The 19,357-nt window shown below is 41.3% G+C and overlaps 1 protein-coding gene across 10 annotated transcripts in view; it reads left to right on the top strand.

Annotated features, from left to right (window-relative positions):
- The window catches only part of MEGF11 (multiple EGF like domains 11), a 739,878-nt gene that overhangs the window by 712,123 nt on the left and 8,398 nt on the right, over positions 1 to 19,357 (top strand). For 6 of the 10 annotated variants that reach the window (XM_069766385.1, XM_069766388.1, XM_069766387.1 and 3 more), the window contains one exon: positions 5,884 to 5,940. In XM_069766385.1, coding sequence (XP_069622486.1) covers positions 5,884 to 5,940 — 57 coding nt within the window. Of the gene's footprint in view, positions 1 to 5,883; positions 5,941 to 16,610; positions 16,818 to 19,357 lie in introns of all 10 variants that reach the window. The other 4 variants (XM_069766379.1, XM_069766382.1, XM_069766381.1 and 1 more) reach the window with 1 other exon arrangement.

Here is a 19,357-nt window from a genome sequence, read left to right as displayed (position 1 = left end):
CTTTAAATCGAACCTGTCACCAGGTTTGTCCAATATGAGATACGGTTACCACCTTCTGTATATCTGTCCCCAACCCAACCTGCAAGAGAAGAAAAAGATCTTTTAGTATATGCACCTTCAAGGTGTGTTGCAGGTCTTGGTCCGGCACCTCTCTTCTTCCTGCGATGCTGTCCTCCTTCTTGATTCGTGTAGATGACACGTCCCTACGTCATCCACACAGGGTCAACGGTATCGCGCTCCTGCGCAGGCGTACTTATCTGCTCTGACTAGGTCACAGCAAAGTACTGCAGTGCGCATGCGCTGAGGCTCTCTCACCTTTCCAGACGCATGCGCAGTGCAGTACTTTACTCTGCATGGGGGCACGTCATTCCATGCTTCCATCTGCACTCCCGTGATGCAATTGCAGGGCGCTGATGAATTGCTCTGTCAGCCTGGGGTGTGTTGAAGACCTCTGTGCCTGTCACTAAGGAGATCTCTTGAAATCCAGTCTGTCACCGACTTCAAAGGAAACCATGATTTTTACTACCGTATATGCAGCAATGCTGTGCTATTGGTGTATATATTACAAACGATCAGATGACTAATAAATACAGTAAAAAGTAATGTTTAAAATACATTAAAAAAATGGAAAAAAAAACATAAAAATTCAAATCACCCTCCTTCTCTCCATTAAAAATAAAGATACCGGTAATTGGGAAAAAAAACACATATGTGCTAACGCCACGTCTGTAGTAGTTAGAACAATCAAAATATAAAGATAATTAACCTGATCGGTAAACACCTTAAACAGAAAAAAAATTCAACAAAACCGCAAAAAAATGTAAGAAGAGATCAAAACTTCGTATCTATCTCAAAACAGTTTCAATAAAAATGTCATCTCACCTCACAAAAAATAGCCTATCACAAAGTTCTATTGGCTAAAAAATAAAAAATAAATGTTACGGGTCTCGGAAAATGGATACACAATCAAAATATTTATTTAAAAAAATTTCTGATTTTTTTTCACCTCTATAATAAAAATAAAAACTGGACGATTACCGCCGTAATCATACTAATACTAATAAAGAAAAATCATACTGCCAGGTCATTTTTACCACACAGTGTACACCGTAAAAGCAGTTCACAAATTAACAATGTCAGAATTGAGTGGGGGGGTTATCGCAATTTCCCTGAACTTGGAATGGAATTTTTTCCTGTTTTCTAGTACACTATGTGGTAAAATGAATGGTGTCATTCAAAAGTGCAACCGGTCCAGCAAAAAGCAAATGCTTTTATATCTGTGTGGACAGAAAATAAATTATGACTCTTGGAAGAAGATGAGGAAAAAGCAAAAGCGGAAATTGGCTATGTCGTGAAAGGGTTAACACACCTATATCAGGAAATGCAACTCAAATTGGGTCAAAGTCTAGATAAATGAAAGTGATGTCACAACCTGCTCTCCTTCTACTCCAGGAAGCGCTGCACACATTATGTCATCTTTTACTACTGTACTTAGTAACTTGGACTTTGCCCCGTCTGCCATTCTCTTCTCTAATTACTTTATTTGCCATTAATTGTTTTCAGTATTTTAGTGAAAGAAACAACTCCTTGAGCCAGAGTAATTTTTGCATTTATGCCTATGTTTGTCAAGTTTTCAGTGTTTTGTCATTTGCCCTTTTTGTGTTTTGCTGTGTCTTTTTTTTAGTTCACCCTAGGGGCATTGGGCACTTTTACACGTCTGTGCTATTGGGATCATTGTCAGATCGCAATGCATGGACTGGCCGGCGGCTCTCCCGACCCAACATGACAGCCTCATAGAAGTATATGAATCTGTCATGCTCTGGTCTAGAGAGCTGCCGGCCAGTCCATGCATTGCGATCTGACATAGGACCTAATTGTATGGATGTGTTAAAGAGCCCTTAGGGCTTTCAAGTTGTTTTTGCCCGCTTTATCATTTGTGACTTTAGGCCATGGTCACACGTTGAGTTTTTGGTGAGGTTTTTACCTCAGTATATATAAGCCAAAACCAGGAGTGGAAAAGTATAATAGAAACAAGTCACCACTTCTGTATTTTTCACGCACTCCTGGTTTTGGCTTACAAATTCTGAGGTAAAATACTCACCAAATACTCAATGTATGTTCGTGGCCTTAAGAAGTTACATAATTTGTCGCAAAAGTACTTCAGGTACCCTCAGGAATGATTTTATGAACGCCTAAAAATTTGGTTTAATTTTTGCAAAATTTTAGCAGAACATGTGACTTTTTCCTCTTAAAAAGTCACAAAACAGATTAAATGTAAGTTCACGCAGGGCGTTTTTGCTGCGTTTTTTAATACTAATTTTCAGCTGCTTTTTACAAAAATCTCATGCACACACATTGGTTTTTTGTATGATCAGTATTTTGTGCTTTGCTGCGTATTTTCGACATAGAGCATGTCACTTCTTTCAGCGTTTTTGCTGCGTTTTTTCAGCTTTTTTCACCCATTGACTTGAATGGGTCTTGAAAAAACACAGCAAAAATGTAGGTATCATTATTTGCTGCGTTTTTGCTGCTGAAAATCCAAGGACATTAGCATGGACAAAGAGAAAAAAAAACGCACCAAAAACACAACAGAAAACGCACCTAAATCTGTGTTTTTTACGCAGCTTCTTTCCTGCCAAGAAGAACAGGTTTTGCTACAGAAAAAAGCAGCAAAAACGCCCTGTGTGAACTTACCCTAAAGACAGAAATGAAGAGCATGAACCGTGTGCTCTATCATGTATCGCGTGCGCTATTTTGATGAATTTGGTGATAATGTCAGCAATTAGCAAAAGGCAAAAAAAGTGTTTTCCAAATGATGAATCAGGCCTCTTCTTTACTCATTTTCTACCTCTGACGTCCCACTCGCCTTATTTTAGGCTGGTTTCACATTTGCGGGTTTTTTTTGCGTTTTTGCGGTAAAAAACGCAAAAAAACGCATGCGTTTTTTTTCTTCCTATATTTAACATTAAAAACGCATGCGCTTTTTGCATGCGTTTTGATGTGTTTTTGCAACGCATGCGTTTTTTCTCTGCATGCGTTTTGTTGCAGAAATGCAACATGTAGTAATTTTTGCGGCGTTTTTTTTTTGCCGCGAAAAAATGCATGCGTTTTTTCGCGGCAAAAAAACGTATTGATGTCTATGTAAACGCATGCGTTTTTAAGCACATGCGTTTGCATGCGTTTTTATAGAAAAACACAAGAAAACACCCTAACCCAAACTCTAACCCTAACCCAAACTCTAACCCAAACCCTAACACAAACCCTAACACAAACCCTAACCCAAACCCTAACACAAACCCTAACACAAACCCTAACACAAACCCTAACACAAACCCTAACACAAACCCTACAGGACCCTACAGGAGAAGGTGCAGCGAGGACAGGATGCTGCGAGGGAGCCGGGTGAGTATTTTAGTAACAGCGGGGGGGGGGGGGGGCGCACAGGGGGCTGCGACAGGGATCTTTATTTTAAACATGAGGACAAAAAAAAGGATTTTTCATATCTTCTTTCCAGCGAACGCTGCTGGAGAGAAGATATGAATGGCCGCTTCAGCACCAGATGCAGGGGACAGCGCTTATCTCTAGCGCTGTCTCCTGCACGCTCCGTGTGGTCTCCAGTCGGCACATGGGCGGCACACGTGTGCCACACTGATGTACCACGGAAACACACGGACACGGATAATTCCGGTACCGATTTTTCCGGTACCGGAATTATCTGGACGTGTGAGACTGGCCTTAGGCAGTGTGCCCACAATGAGCTTTTGCTGAGTTTTTGACCCTGCATATTTTCATTGCTTCTTCCAGTTCCAGCAAAGTGAATGAGATTTCTAGAGATCTTATGCCTACTTGCGCTATTTTTTTACTCTGTGTATACTGACCTGCGGTGTGTGTTCCACATCTGCAACGTGTTAATTTCTCTTGCGGCTACGCGAAGTTTCATGTGCAAATTTTCCCCATAAAATAGCTTTAGATGCGAAAAATCTGCAGGTAAAAATGGATATAATCCGCACATGACTGTATCATTTAAGTTTTGTCAAAGCCATATACAATGAAGTATCAAACACAAAGCAGCTTTGTTTAAAACATGATATAGAAAGAGACAAAAACCACAGCATAAAAAAATGCACTCAAAAACGCAATGAAAAAAAAGCGAGTAAATTAATTTACATAATAGGTGCAGAAATGTTGCAGAAAAGACTTACGAGCTCATTGGCTCATCAAGGGTGATTTTATCACGTTTTGGGCCAGAATTTTTGTGCATTTTGAATTATCTGTAGTTTTTGGAAATATTGTGTTCCATTTTTAAAGCATTATGCGCCATGTTCGCCGTGTTTATTTTGAGCTTGCAAAAGAAACGATTCCTCTGCATTTTAATATCTTTTTATATATTTGTAATGTGCAAGTTTTCTAAAATGTCACACAAAATGTTGTACAACCACTCCAGTAGACTGTGTGTAAAAAGTGTAAAATCCAGTCCGGACAGAAGCCTTACATCTTAAAGGGACTCTGTCACCTGAATTTGGAGGAAACAATTTTCTTCCATAGGGGCGGGATCTTGCCTTGCGCAGGCGTGTACTATGGAGGACAGAGAATGAACTTCAATCCAATATTGCAGCCAGCATGCAGCCAGCGGGTAAGGAAAAGGTGAATCAAACACCCGAAAACCCCGCCTCTATGGCTGAAAATTGTTCCCTCCAAATTCAGGTGACAGAGTCCCTTTAAGTTATTTTGGCTCTCAAGAGGTGGGATGAAAAATTGAGAACAATTTCCTGCGTCATAAAAGGCCAAAACTATCTGTAGCGTTAAGAGATTAAATTACAAAAATGCAAAGCTTACTATGGCTGTTGCATAACATCGTAATTAACAAAATTCATCATGAACTTGCAGCTAACTGAATTGGAGGATATTACTAAATTAATAAGGCAACTTAGAACTTGCAAGATGGAACAGCTACAATGCAAATGACCCACAGAGGAGTGGTGGACTCCCCAGTCTTGTAGAAACAAGAGAACAATTATAAAACCAAAAACACATGGGCTACTTGCGCAGTGAACAAGTCTGTAGAAACCTGTTCACACCACCAAAGAACTTGAAGACACAAAAGCGCACAGAGAGGTCAAAAAATACTCTGTTGTAAAAAAAAGTCACAGTAAATAAGCAAGTGCTAGTCAAAAAATGAAAAAATACAGGGTATTTAGTTAATACGTTTTTTTTGCAAAAAAAAGTATGTTAAGCTGCTCCACCAATCGCCAAGGTATACCCATAATAGAGCAGTCCTGTCTAATGTATATAATCCCTATCTGATGTATTTAAAAACCTGATCATCTGTATAGTGCCTGTATGAACAGGGTTCAGAGAGAAAATATCCATGTGAGTTCACCACTCCTCTGTGGGTCATTTGCATTGTAGCTGTTCCATCTTGCAAGTTCTACATGGATATGTTCTCTCTGAACCCTGTTCATACAGGTACTATACAGATGATCAGGTTTTTAAATACATCAGATAGGGATTATATACATTAGATAGGACTGCTCTATTATGGGTATACCTTGGCGATTGGTGGAGCAGCTTAACATACTTTTTTTTGCAAAAAAAACGTATTAACTAAATACCCTGTATTTTTTCATTTTTTGACTAGCACTTGCTTATTTACTGTGACTTTTTTTTACAACAGAGTATTTTTTTACCTCTCTGTGCACTTTTGTGTCTTTAAATTAATAAGGGTACTCTGCCCGATCAGCTCAGTTGGGCTAATGGTCAATGGCGGGCGGGTTACAGCGTTGAGACTCTGAGGAATCTATTCATGTATATCCAGCATTAGTAAACTGACATAAGTCATGGTGTATGTCTTTAGTCACCAAAGTGTCATGTCTATTGCTCTAGGTGCATGCAGTATGGACAGAAGGCAGAACACATACATCATGGAAAATGGCTTCAAAGGTAGGAACAAGGCAACAGGGGTGAGAGTGGGCTGCATGACTGTCCAGTGGAAAGGGATGGGATTATTATGTTATGGTGACATAGTATCTGCATCAATACTAATAAATCTTATAGGTACAAAGCCGCCCCCATCCAATAGCAAACCCATTTAATGCAGTTGGAGCTGTAGATGTTCTAGTTTATTTCCAAAATAAAATATAAGTGCTACCCCTGCATAATTTATCCCAACTCTGGTGATTCATACGCTTCTTAATATGACAGAGGAAATAACTTATTATATCGGTTCATGCAGACGACCATATTTTTAGTCCAACTGCAATCCGACAAAACATCAGATAGCACTCGGACCAATGTTGGTCTGTGGGGCCATGGACATGTCTGATGTTTTTCCTCAGACAGAGTCTGCTTGAGAAAAAAATCGTAGCATGTACAATTTGCATACGATATTCGCATGCAAGTCAATGAGTCCGTGGAAAACATCGGCCCGTACCTCAGATGCCATCCGAGTTCGGTGCTATATTCATAGCCTGAGAGAATGGAGAAGATGGAGAATTATTTTTTTCCCCATCTTCTCCTCGTCCAAGAAAATTGGATTACACTGTGATCAAACTCTGATCAGTGGTTGATTAGCATAATCGGCCCAATTTTCTCGGATGAGAGTACAGTGGTGTGTCCCTAGCCTAATGAAGATATTGATACATAGTGATGTGCGGTGTTTAATGTAGTAGAAATGCGTTTTTTTCATGACTGCCAGATCCAACAAAGCATTACAGGCAGATCAGGTGGAACTGCAACCAATATCAGCTCTTCGACTTGACTTACACAATTAATCGTATGAGTGGTCCCTTAAGCAGACATGCTTAGACAACCGGGGGGTTAGCAACTCACTACCTGCTACTGGGACAGATCATTTTGCTACCTAGATGCATGAAATTCATACATTTTCCTCTATGTTATCAGTCAGAGCAACCAAATTAGTCCCATGTGACTTGTGGAGATGTGAGGGACATCACTGTTATCAGTTCTTGGTATTATCGACTCCTGGGTCTTACCCAGACCACCAATATGACTTCAGCAATGATGATCATCTCCATTCTACAGCACAACATTTGCTTTTACAACTTAGTGCAGGTTATAATATGTCAGGCTTTGAATATTTAAATATATAGACTAGGAAGTAATGAAATCAGAAATACACAAGCATCGGGAAAGACCGGTGGTGACATTTTGTGGACACAGGACATAGGGCATGTGGAAAAAGGTTATCATTTTAAGAAAAGGAGGTCTCATACAGAAACATCAGTGAGTCAAGGATGGTATAAAAATAATTTTTACTGAATGTAGTTTTGTATGGGAAATAGGGAGTAAACCATTGGCAGACATCTCTAGTGGTGACTTATCTTCTAGAAGAGAAAAAAAGTGATTAAACGTAATATGTCTGATCCTTATTTCACCTAAATCATCTGTTGGGGGGAAACGTAGAGGAATCCATACACATACAGAGGTACTTGCAAACCCTTCAGAACTGTCCATATTTCTGCATAAATGGGACTTAAAGCTACATCAGATTTTCACAAAAGTCCTAAAAGTAGATAAAGAAAACCAAATAATAGAATGAGTTACAAACATTTTTGAATTGTGGAAAAATATTCAATATCACTTGTCTATCAGTGGCAAAAGTATATGAACCTTTGCTTTCAGTATTTGGTGTGCAGCAATAACTTAGAGGATTTTTAGCCACCTTACAAAACTGCTTCGACTCTGTTATGTTGGTGGATTTTCTCCCAATAACTGCTCACTTCAGGCCCTTCAACATTTCTGTAGGATTCAGGTCAGGACTCAACCATTCCAAACCTTTAACTTTATTATTTTATAACTTTTTAGGTTGATTCTTCTTTAACCATTCTTTTAGAGCAGAGGTCCCCAACTCCAGTCCTCAAGGCCCACCAACAGGTCATGTTTTCAGGATTTCCTTTGCATTGCACAGGTGATGCAATTATTACCTGGGCAAGACTAAGGAAATCCTGAAAACATGACATGTTGGTGGGCCTTGAGGACTGGAGTTGGGGACCTCTGTTTTAGAGAACGACTTGTGTGGTTTGGGGGCCTTGTCTTGCTGGATGACCTACATTTTTTTTCGTCCTAACATTTATCTTTAGAATTGACTGCTAAAATTAAGAATTATTACAATGATGGCAAGCTGTCTTGGCCCAGATACAGCAAAACAGGCCCAAACCATGATACTACCACCAAGATACGTTTTACAGAGGATGCTAGGTTTCTATTCTGCAGTGCCATGGCTTATGTTTCTCCAAACATGACGCATCTCATTTAAACCAAAAAAGCTTCATCATGGTCTCATCCATAACAGCCTTCTGGCTTATCTATGTGATCTTTAACAAGCTGTAGAAGAGCTGCATTGTTCTTTTTGAAGAGCAGCAGCTTTCTAGATCCAATCCTGCAGGGCACACCATTGTTGTTCTGTGTCCTCTTGATGGCGGACTCATGAGCATTTACATTAGCTAATGTGAGAGGCCTTTAGTTGCTTAGAAGTTACTTTGGGTTCCTTTGCTCTTTGAGTGATCATTGTTGGTTGACCACTCTTGGGAAAGGTTATAATGGTCTTGAATTTCCTCTATTTGTTCACATTCTGTCTGACTGCTGCTTGGTGGAGTCAAAACTTTTTCAGTTTAATGAGCGTGAATAACTTTTTGTGAGGTCCTAAGAAATCTTTGTTCATGCCATGATAAACACAAACATGTGTAGTGATGATGAGACTTTGATAGATCCCTGTTCTTTAAATAAAACAGGACACCCACTCCTACCAAGATGGTCATCCTATTTATTGAAGACACCATACTTTTAATTTCACCTTCAAATTATCTGCAAATCCTAAAATTTCACATACTTTTGCAACTCACGGACATGTAATATAGGTCCATTTTTCTCAGTTAAAAACATGGTGTAGTCTTATATTTTTGACTCATTTGTTTGATTTGGTTCTCTTTAAATACTGTTAGGACTTATGAAAGAATTTGATATAGTTTTTCAGGTCAAATTTATTGACAAATATGGAAAATGTTGAATGGTTCACAAACTTTCAAGCACTAGTATAAAATTGACAGGTTTGGATGACTTTTCACTTGGGCACCTTTAGACTTAACAACTGTTTGTTAGAGGTACTTAAGAACTGGGGTATAACAGACCACCTCTAGGCCATTCCTTTACTATTTCACACCTTTTTAGGTTCAGCCCTCTGTGGTAAAATTAATAATGTATTAATTATATTAATTTTAAGGTTATTTTCTTGGATACAGATCCCTTACATAAACAAAACATGATATTAAGGCCATGTTCACACAGTGCGTTTTTTTCTGCGGAACCGCAGCGTTTTTGCCGCTGCGGTTCCGCAGCTGTTTTCCATGCAGGGTACAGTGCACTGTACCCTATGGAAAACAGGAACCACTGTGCACATGATGCGGGAATCGGGAAAAAAAGCCGCGCTGAATAGCCGCGGTAAAAAAGAAGTACCATGTCACTTCTTTTTTCAGAGCCGCAGCGGTTCTGCACCCATAGACCTCCATTGTGAGGTCAAACCCGCAGTAAAACCCGCAGATCAAAAATATATCTGCGGGTTTTATTGCGGTTTGTGGTGCCGAACCGCTGCAGCAGGAAGTGCAGGGAAGCGGGCGGAAGTGCGTGGGCGGAGTGTGGCTGCCCCGATCCCACCCCCCCATGCTCCGATGCCCTCCCCCCGTACTCCGATGCCCCCCCCGTGCTCCGATGCCCCCCCTGTGCCCTAATCTCCCCCCCTTATACTTACCCGGCCTCCCGGTGTCCGTCAGGCCGTCTTCTCCCTGGCCGCCGCCATCTTGCAAAATGGAGGGCGCATGCGCAGTGCGCCCGCCGAATCTGCCGGCCGGCAGATTCGTTCCAAAGTGCATTTTGATCACTGAGATATAACCTATCTCAGTGATCAAAATAAAAAAATAGTAAATGACACCCCTCCCCCTTTGTCACCCCCATAGGTAGGGACAATAAAAAAATTAAGAATTTTTTTTTTTCCACTAAGGTTAGAATAGGGGTAGGGGTAGGGGTAGGGTTAGGGGTAGGGGTAGGGTTAGGGGTAGGGTTAGGGGTAGGGTTAGGGTATTTTCAGCCATTTTAACCCTAAAAAAACTTCCTAGAAAACACACAGACTCTGCATAGAAAACTGCATAAAAAAAAGGATCAAAAAACGCATCAAAAAACGCACCAAAAAAGCACAAAAAAAGGACCAAAAAAAGGACCTGCGTTTTCTGCCAAGAGCTGCGGTTTCAGTCCTGAAAAAAAAAGGATAGAAATCAGGAACGTGTGAACATACCCTAAAGCACAATTGTTGGCTCCCTCCAGCCACCACTAAAGGGATCTTATAGTATTATGAATGGGATGAACATGTAAACATTATAGTACAGTAAGTTCATATGATCCCTCAGTCACAATATTATTTTTTTTAGATTATGGCTTTTGTGGATGATCCGACTGTTAGGAAATGCGGATATATATATATATATATATATATATATATATATATATATATATATATATATATTGAAAGAAAAATGGAACAGCACAAAGCTCACCAATGGTGGGTGCTTAGCCCCCTGGATAAAATGGTCCAAGCATAAATCCAACATGTATACCAAATAGTAAAAATGAAGGCAGCACTCCAAAAGTTTCAGGTGAAAAAAGATGTAGTTTTAATCGACCCACATCACTGCGCGACGTTTCGGCTCACTGAGCTTGAAAAAGGCTCAGTGAGCCGAAACGTCGCGCAGTGATGTGGGTCGATTAAAACTACATCTTTTTTCACCTGAAACTTTTGGAGTGCTGCCTTCATTTTTACTATTTGGTATATATATATATATATATATATATATATATATACATTTTATACAAGTGGGCAGTACCCAGGCATAGTTGATCGTAAAAAACAAACAAGCTACATATTGCTCACCCTGCCATGGTCTAGCGCTGAGTCTGTGCCACTCCGGCGCTGAAGGCAATCACTGTACTCAGCATCTCTGCCTGTGTCGTCAGCACAAGGCGCTACAATCACTGATTGGTTGCAGTGCTGTCAATGTAGTGTGAGCACTGAAGACGACAACAACAAACGACAGGAGTATCAGCAGAGGCACAATTTGTTTTTGTTTTTTAACAACAAACTGCACCTTAGGATTCTACTTTTCTGAAAACGGAAAACCTCTTCAGTGTTTTGGTATGTATTGATTACCAATATTTTTAGGATATGATATGTTTTGAAACGTAGACCCTCAGACAAAATGTTAATGATAATACCAAGCATAGTTATATTAGTGTAATACCATGAAGGTGATGCATCATATAGCACAGCGCAATGCTACAGATAATGTAATGTGCCATGGAGTCTCCTCTAAGGCTACGTTCCCACAATGAGTATTTGATGAGTTTTTAAAGCTGCAAATTTATCTGCATCGTTTCTGCACCAATTAAATAAATTTGGTTGCTTGTATTTTTTTTTGTGCGTTTCTTTACGTGCATTTTAATTGCGTTTTTGACTCTGCGGTTTGTCTCTTGTTGATGTGTCATGTTTTAAGTGTAGCTGCTTTGTTTTTGATAATTCCCGGTATTTGACTTTGAACATAACATTATTGATACAGTTATGTGCAGATTAATGCAGAAATGCACTAAAAACACTTGAGCATTTTTTACCTGCCCATTTTCTGCATCTAATTCAATCTACTCACAAGCGAAATTGACATGTTGCTTATCATAAAAACGCACCGGAGGTCAGTTTACGCAACGTTAAAACAAAAAGCACGGCGGGCATGAGGTTTCTGCAAATCCCAGCCATTTTGCTGAAACTGTAAGTTGCTGCATTTTTCGCATAGCAAAAGTACGCAGCCCCAACTAAACTAAAAGTTCCTTGTGAAAACGTAAAAGCACAACTAGAGTAGTATTTTTTTTTATTTCAGCCTTGCAGTGATGCTGCCAATCTAAGCTCCCCGCGTCTAGTATTATTGTTACCAGTCACCATCTTCAGCTGTTCCCAGCACCACTCCTGGCCAATATCTTGTGACTATAGCTTTTGACTGAGCGCAAGTCAGATGTATTGGTCAGAAGCTCTTTGTGTAAGTCTGTGGGAGCCTTGTTCCGGTCTCACCGACTTACATTGAGTACTGGCCTCAAACACTGGAGCGATCCTGCAGGTCACAAACTGCTGGAGACTTACCGGAGCGGCACTGAGAACAGCTGAAGATGGCAGATGGCGAGTATGAGACTAAGTGCAGGGGGCAACTTAGATTAGTGGCACCAATACAACGGCTGAATACAAAAAACAACTGGAGTGGTGCTTTAACCTTACTTAGTATAATGGATAAATATTACAGGTCAATACAAAACCTCATGATCAAGCACCATTTGTAGACGTATTCTTCCTATTTGTTCATAAATGTATATATGTTTATATTGGGATGTGTTCGTTATTACTGATGCATTACTTTTTGTATTTGTGGAAATGAGTATTCTGTTCATGTATGTTTGGAAGCGATAGACGTTGTCTTTGTTAATGATGTTGTGTATGGATGCTTGCCAGCCGTTTGGCAGAGACACAACTGGACAGTCATGCTGTTGTATTGGGAAGGGACAGACACAGAAAGCCTCTGTTTCCTCCTGCCTGTGTGTGCCACTCTTTGCTTGCTCACATCCTTTCCTCTAAACAGAGCGCTCCTGCTCATCCCTCGTCCCATGCATGCTGCTTTCTACACCCATTCACTGCTTCTCATTAATTCCGCTTTAAGGTCCTCATTAACACCAAGCCTTCCCTGGACTGTCCATACAGGGCATTGAAAAGTCAGATCTAGGGTTTACGCTAATTGCACAATTTACATATCTTACATAATGGATCCCCGATAGAAATGTTCAGTGGCTTAAAGTAGTTCACTTCTCCCCTGTATATAACAGATCACAGGCATTTCTTGTCCATTCTTCTGGCTCAGTCAAGTGTGACTACAGATTCCCGCTAACTAGAATAATGTAAAATTCTGTGTTGGTTAAACCACATATTTTTAGTAAAATCCATAATTTGCATCTCTAGTTAGACACAGTACATGAGTTCACATGTAGAACTGTAGTTAATGTGTTTTCCACAGTTAAATAGGAGTAGGTATAATTGGGGATGTCACAAAGCCCTTAAGAACAACAGAAGTGACACCTTAAAAACAACGTGTCATCAGAAAATTACATGTTTTATTCTAAATATATTTTCTATAAAGATTTTTTTCATAGTTTTGCTGTTTTTAGGTGACTGCAATTTTTTCCCACTGGCTAAGCTGATATATTAGCTTCAATCCATCAAAGTGTTTATGCCAGAAAACTGGTGTAAAACACTTTGAAAAGTTCCAAAATTTTCACGCAACGCTAGGCCGCACAAACATCTTGTATCTTTTGGCAGCTTACGCCAGTTTGGGGGCAGCTTTGTCAAAATACCTAGAGCTTAAGGCTGTGTGCAAACGTTCCGGATTTTTCATGTTTTTTTTGCTATAAAAATGAGAAAAAAAAAAACGCTTAAAATACGCATACATATGCATCCCATCATTTAGAATGCATTCCGCAATTTTTGTGCATATGTTGCGTTTTTTTCCGCCAAAAAAATGCATTGCGGAAAAAAGCGCAGCATGGTCATTAATTTTGCGGATTTTTTGCGGATCTCCCATTATATTATTGCATCCCAGAACCTCCGGGAAAAAAACATGAGAAATATGCGAAAAAAACGCGAAAAATCCGCAAAAAAAACACGAGAAATATGCGTAAAATATGCATATGGATTACTTGACTTGCAGAAAATGTCAGTTTTTTTTTCAGGAAATTTCTGCAAGAAATCCAGACGTGTGCACATAGACTTGAAGTCATTAAAACACTAGTGAATTAATGACAGCTTTATGAAGGCCTAGATAAGGCATGATAATTACATAATACACAGAGGCTCTGTATACAGCACTTATGTCATTTCCTGGTCTATTGCTGCAGCCATCACTTTCTGGGGAATATAATTATCTATAATATATCTCTGTCAAGTAATTCCCATTCATTTCAGCAGCCTTAAAGGGGTTGTCCATAATGATGCCTTATCCTCTGATAGGTCCTCAATATCCGATGTATGCAGTCTAACTACCAGCAATCCCCACTGATCAGCTGTTGCTAGCTCCGGTGGCGGACGGATGTAGACACTGTACAATGTGGCGCAACATGACTCCATACACTGTGTAGTGGCCACACCCAGGTACTGCAGCTTAGCTCCTATTCACTTGAATGGGTGCTTAGTTGTAGTGCTAAGATTGCATATGTATTAGAAAGTTGTGAGAAATAGATATTGGCAGAAGAAGCCTGAGCTGTCTAAAGTTTATAGGTAGCTTAAAGGGAATCTGCCACAAGATTTTTTTCTATCTCCTCTGAGAGCAGCATAATGTAGGGGCAGAGACCCTGATTCCAGTGATGTGTCACTTAGTTTACTGGGTGCAGCAATTGCAACACAATTAGAGTTTTTATATACAGGTCTGGCAAAAATTAAGAGACCACCGCATCAAAACCCTGTCATGGGCAGCCCAATCTCCAGACCTGAACCCCATTGAAAACCTCTGGAGTGTAACCAAGAAGATGATGGATAGTCACAAGCCATCAAACAAAGAAGAACTGCTTAAATGTTTGTGCCAGGAGCAGTGTGAAAGACTGGTGGAAAGCATGCCAAGATGCATGAAAGCTGTGAATAAAAATCATGGTTATTCCACAAAATATTGATTTCTGAACTCTTCCTCAGTTAAAACATTAGTATTGTTGCTTCTAAATGACTATGATCTTGGTTTTTGTTGCATTATTTGAGGTCTGAAAGCACTGGGCTTTTTTCAATTTTGACCATTTTTCTTTGTCAGAAAAAAAATACAATTGGAAGTCCAGAGACATGTCAGAAGTTTATAGAATAAAAGAACAATTTACATTTTACTCATAAATATACCTATAAAGAGAAAAATCAGACAAACTGAACATTTTGCAATGGTCTCTTAATTTTTGCCAGAGCTGTATAAGGCCGGTTTCACACGTCAGTGGCTCCGGTACGTGAGGTGACAGTTTCCTCACATACCGGAGACACTGACTCACGTAGACACATTGAAATCAATGTGTCCCTGCACATGTCAGCGTGTTTTCACGGACCGTGTGTCCGTGTGCAAAACACGGAGACATGTCAGTGTTCATGGGAGCGAACGGATTACACGGACCCATTAAAGTCAATGGGTCCGTGTAAAACACGTACCGCACACGGATGTTGTCCGTGTGCAGTCCGTGTGCCGTGCAGGAGACAGCGCTACAGTAAGCGCTGTCCCCCCCACGTGGTGCCGATTACAGTCATGAATATGTGGCTCCACCTCCCATAGGGGTAGAGCCGCATATTCATCACTGTAATGGGCGGCACCACGTGACCGCTCATACAGGAGAAGGTGCGACGAGGACAGGACGCTGCGAGGGAGCCGGGTGAGTATTTAAATAACAGCGGGGGGCGCACAGGGGGTGGGAGGGGGTTGGGGACAGGGATCTTTATTTAAAACACGAAAAAAAAAAAAAAAAGGATTTTTCATATCTTCTATCCAGCGAACTCTGCTGGAGAGAAGATATGAATGGCGGCTTCAGCACCAGATGCAGGGGACAGCGCTTATCTCTAGCGCTGTCTCCTGCACGCTCCGTGTGGTACCCAGACGGCACACGGGCGGCACACTTGTGCCGCACGTGTGCCACACAGATGGCCTACGTGAGCTCACGGACACACGGACACGGATAATTCTGGTACCGATTTTTCCGGTACCGGAATTATCTGGACGTGTGAGACTGGCCTGACATGGAGCAGAGCTCAGGAAGCTAACCCTGCCCACACCCCTGATTAACAGCTTTCTGTGTACATTGTAGATTGACAGTAAACTGCTAATCAGTGCTGGGGGCATGGCTGGACCAGGATACAGGTGGGCACTAGTCTGCCAATGGTGACCTCCCGCTTATAAAACACTCATTGTATTGAGACAACAGAACACAACCTAATAAGTGACACATCGCTGAAATCTGTGTTGCAGACCCTAACTCATGCGGTCCTCACATCACATGGCAAAAATCTGCCGACATATTCCCTTTAAGTGAATAATATATATCCTTTGCCCAAATGCAAAATCTGTATTAGGGACCCAAATAAGCCATGCACCATTTCTAATACTGGTATATGTTGCTGAGGGGCCTTTGACCCTCTTCAAGCACCAAGACACAAGTACAACTGCTACTTGTGTCCCTCCCCCATTTTATTGACGCCCCCGCTGTTAGGTAAGAAATTTGGGTATAGAATTAGATGAATTCTGAGCGTTTTGTCACATGCTCCTGCATGTCACTGCGGCCACACACGGTGAATTTTTAGGTAGTGCTGTTCTTAAAGCTCTGTAATAGGTTCCACCACCCGCTAACATCCTCCACATTTTTGCCCTTGACTTACCAGCTCTTAGAGTGAACATTTGTTTTTAACCTTTAGGGCTTCCCCCTTTCCTGCCATTTTTCCTGCTGCCTCCTGAGCTCCAGTCTCGTCCCCCAGATTATTTTTGACTTGTGTTTGTTGCTTTTTGCAGATTGTATGAAAGAGTCAGGGTGCAGCTCCAGCACCTGCTCTCTGAGCAGCAGTGAGAACCCTTATGCCACCATTACAGACCCCCCCGCGCAGCACTCCAAACACTCAGAGAACAGCTACGTGGAAATGACCTCACCTGTCCACACTGATGCCCCATACTCAGATATACCACCCTCATCAAAAGCTAACAAAAATGTATATGACGTGGGTAAGTGTCAGTTTCCATGCCAGCTGCACATGTGCATGATGCTGTAGCACCAGACTTGCTTGATGCCAGCACAGACCAGTCTGCATGACTTGCTGACAAACATTGCTTGCTACATTCATCCAAGTGACCAACTGTGCTCATCCCCATCCTCAGGTTTCTTAAAGTGTATATGATCCTTGCTCATCACGGCGCATGGTATACATATCATAAAGGTAGACCCTGTAAAAGAAGTAGAAACTGGAACTCCACTTCAGTTATCCAGTTTCGAACCTGCACAGGCCACCAGGAAATCTAAAGGGGCTCGTTACCTGTCCAATTTCTTAAAATTAGATTTTAAACGAGCAGTGGATCCTTTATGTAGAGGAGACTGTGAGAGTTGAGTTAACTCAATCCAGGACGAGATCCCATTTTATGTACCGTATTTGTTTTGTGGTCTTGCAAGTAAACCTGTCCTCGCTATGAAGGCAATCATTTGCTGCATTATATCAGTGGTTATACAGTACAGGAACTGTAGTCAGAGTTTGTGGTCAGTTTAGTGACCATTCTGTAGGGTGATCAGCGTGTGGGTAAAGCCCCATCGTACCATGGCTTTTGAAAATGTATGCAAAAAAATGTAGAAAAAAATACAACTGCAGAAATGTTTCTATAAATGCAATCGTCTATTACTCCCTGCACATCAAAACCCTGACCAATGTTTTCTTCTAGAAACTAGCCCCATCATCTTCCTGCTCCTCCTGTTTCTGCCATATCCTTCCTGCTAAGGACAGGTTCCTCTGGTCTGTCTCTTGGGAAAGAAAATGTCCTCACCTCCATCTGTACAAGTCATAATTGGTGATGGGCGAACCCATGGATGTTCAGGTCCGGCAGGTTCTGCCAAACAGTTCAAAAAAGTTTGGTTCGAGTACCAGAACAGTACCTGAACCCAGATCCCATTCAGATGAATGGAAGGGCCGAACATCCATTGTTTGTCATGCTGTCATCTGCATCAGTAAGATCATTACTGCTTGTCAGAGCACTGCAGCACCCACACTGTCATCTGACAGCGTGAGCCAGCAGCCTTGACCAAAGGTAAAAAGTTTATCTCCAGTCATAGGCGTCAGCTGATGGGACTACTACTCCCATCAGTCTACGCCTGCTGTTTCTGATAACAGCGAGAGCAGGCGCTGGCTGATGGAAGTATTAATCAGCCAGTGCCTATGCTATAAATAAATTTAAAAAACCAAAAACCTGACATGGGTTTCCCTCTATTTTTGATAACCAGCATGGCAAAACTGACAGCTGCGGGCTGTAACCCTCAGCTGTCAACTTTATCATGGCTGGTTTTAAATTATTTAAGTAAATTTAAAAAACCAGCATGGGATCTCCCCCCATTTTTGAAACCAGCCAAGCTAAAGCATATAGCTGGGGGCTGGTATTCTCAGGCTGGTAAGGGGCCATGGATAGCCCCCCAGCCTAAAAATAGGAGCCTGCAGCTACCCTCAAAACTCTATTAGATGCTTCAGTTCTGGTGCTTTGCCTGGCTCTTCCCAATTGCCTTGTGGTGGTGGCAAGTGGGGTTAATATTTGTGGAGTTGATGTCAGCTGTTTTATGGCCACTAACATCAAACCCACAAGTTAGTAATGCAGAGACGTCTATAAGACGCCTCTCTCTATTACTAACTCCATAGTCGGATTGTAAATAAATACACGGCCAGAATGAAGTCTTTTTTAAAAATAAAAATACACACCGTTTTACTTTTTTATTTGAAAATAAAAGTTATACTCACCTTATGCCCTTTCCATTGCAGCCCTGGTCTCCTGTAAAAAAATAATTAAATAAAAAACAACCATATCCCTCACTTGTCCAACATACTGTCCCATGCCATAATCCATGTCTGCAATGAATGGTTTTCAACCTGGATGGTGCGAAGATGCGACCGTCCAGGCTGAAAACCACAGAAGAATGAGCTACTGTGAGCACAGCGTCAGTGACTAGCGGTGACGTCATCAAGGCTACAACAGGTCACTGAGGCTGCGTTCCTAGCTCACTTCACTTTGAGCTGGGACGATGAAGTTCCGAGACCTCAGTGAGATCACCGCTAGCACCGTGTGAAAAAGTCTTATGGTGCAGCGCTGAGCTCAGTGAGTTCACCGCAGTTCACCATAAGCTATTTATGTCTGTGAACTGCGGTTTTGGAGTATTAAAATATGGGGAGCATACCCTTTACTCAATACTCCTCTTCCTGAGAGTCTGGGATGAAGTTGTCCAAGTCTTTCAGTTTAAAACCTACCAAATATTCTGCTGCTACAAATTACTGTTATTATGCTTATGTTATATTACAGTCTAAGGCTAGTTTCACACTAGCGTTTTGAGGAGCTGCGGAGGGCTGCGGACTTCCTCCGTGAAGCCCCTCCCCTTCTGCATGTGGCGTGCATGCGGCCTGCGTACCTATCTTTAACATTAGGTACGCAGGTCGTGCCGCTGTATGCGGATGCTTCCGCATGCATAGTTTTGACGATGCAGAGAAAAAAAATTGCTACAAGCTGCGTTCTACGCTGGT

Source organism: Ranitomeya imitator, chromosome 4 (assembly GCF_032444005.1).
Source record: "Ranitomeya imitator isolate aRanImi1 chromosome 4, aRanImi1.pri, whole genome shotgun sequence".
NCBI classification, from domain to species: Eukaryota; Metazoa; Chordata; class Amphibia; order Anura; family Dendrobatidae; genus Ranitomeya; species Ranitomeya imitator.
This window is presented reverse-complemented; position numbering and strand designations above follow the sequence as displayed.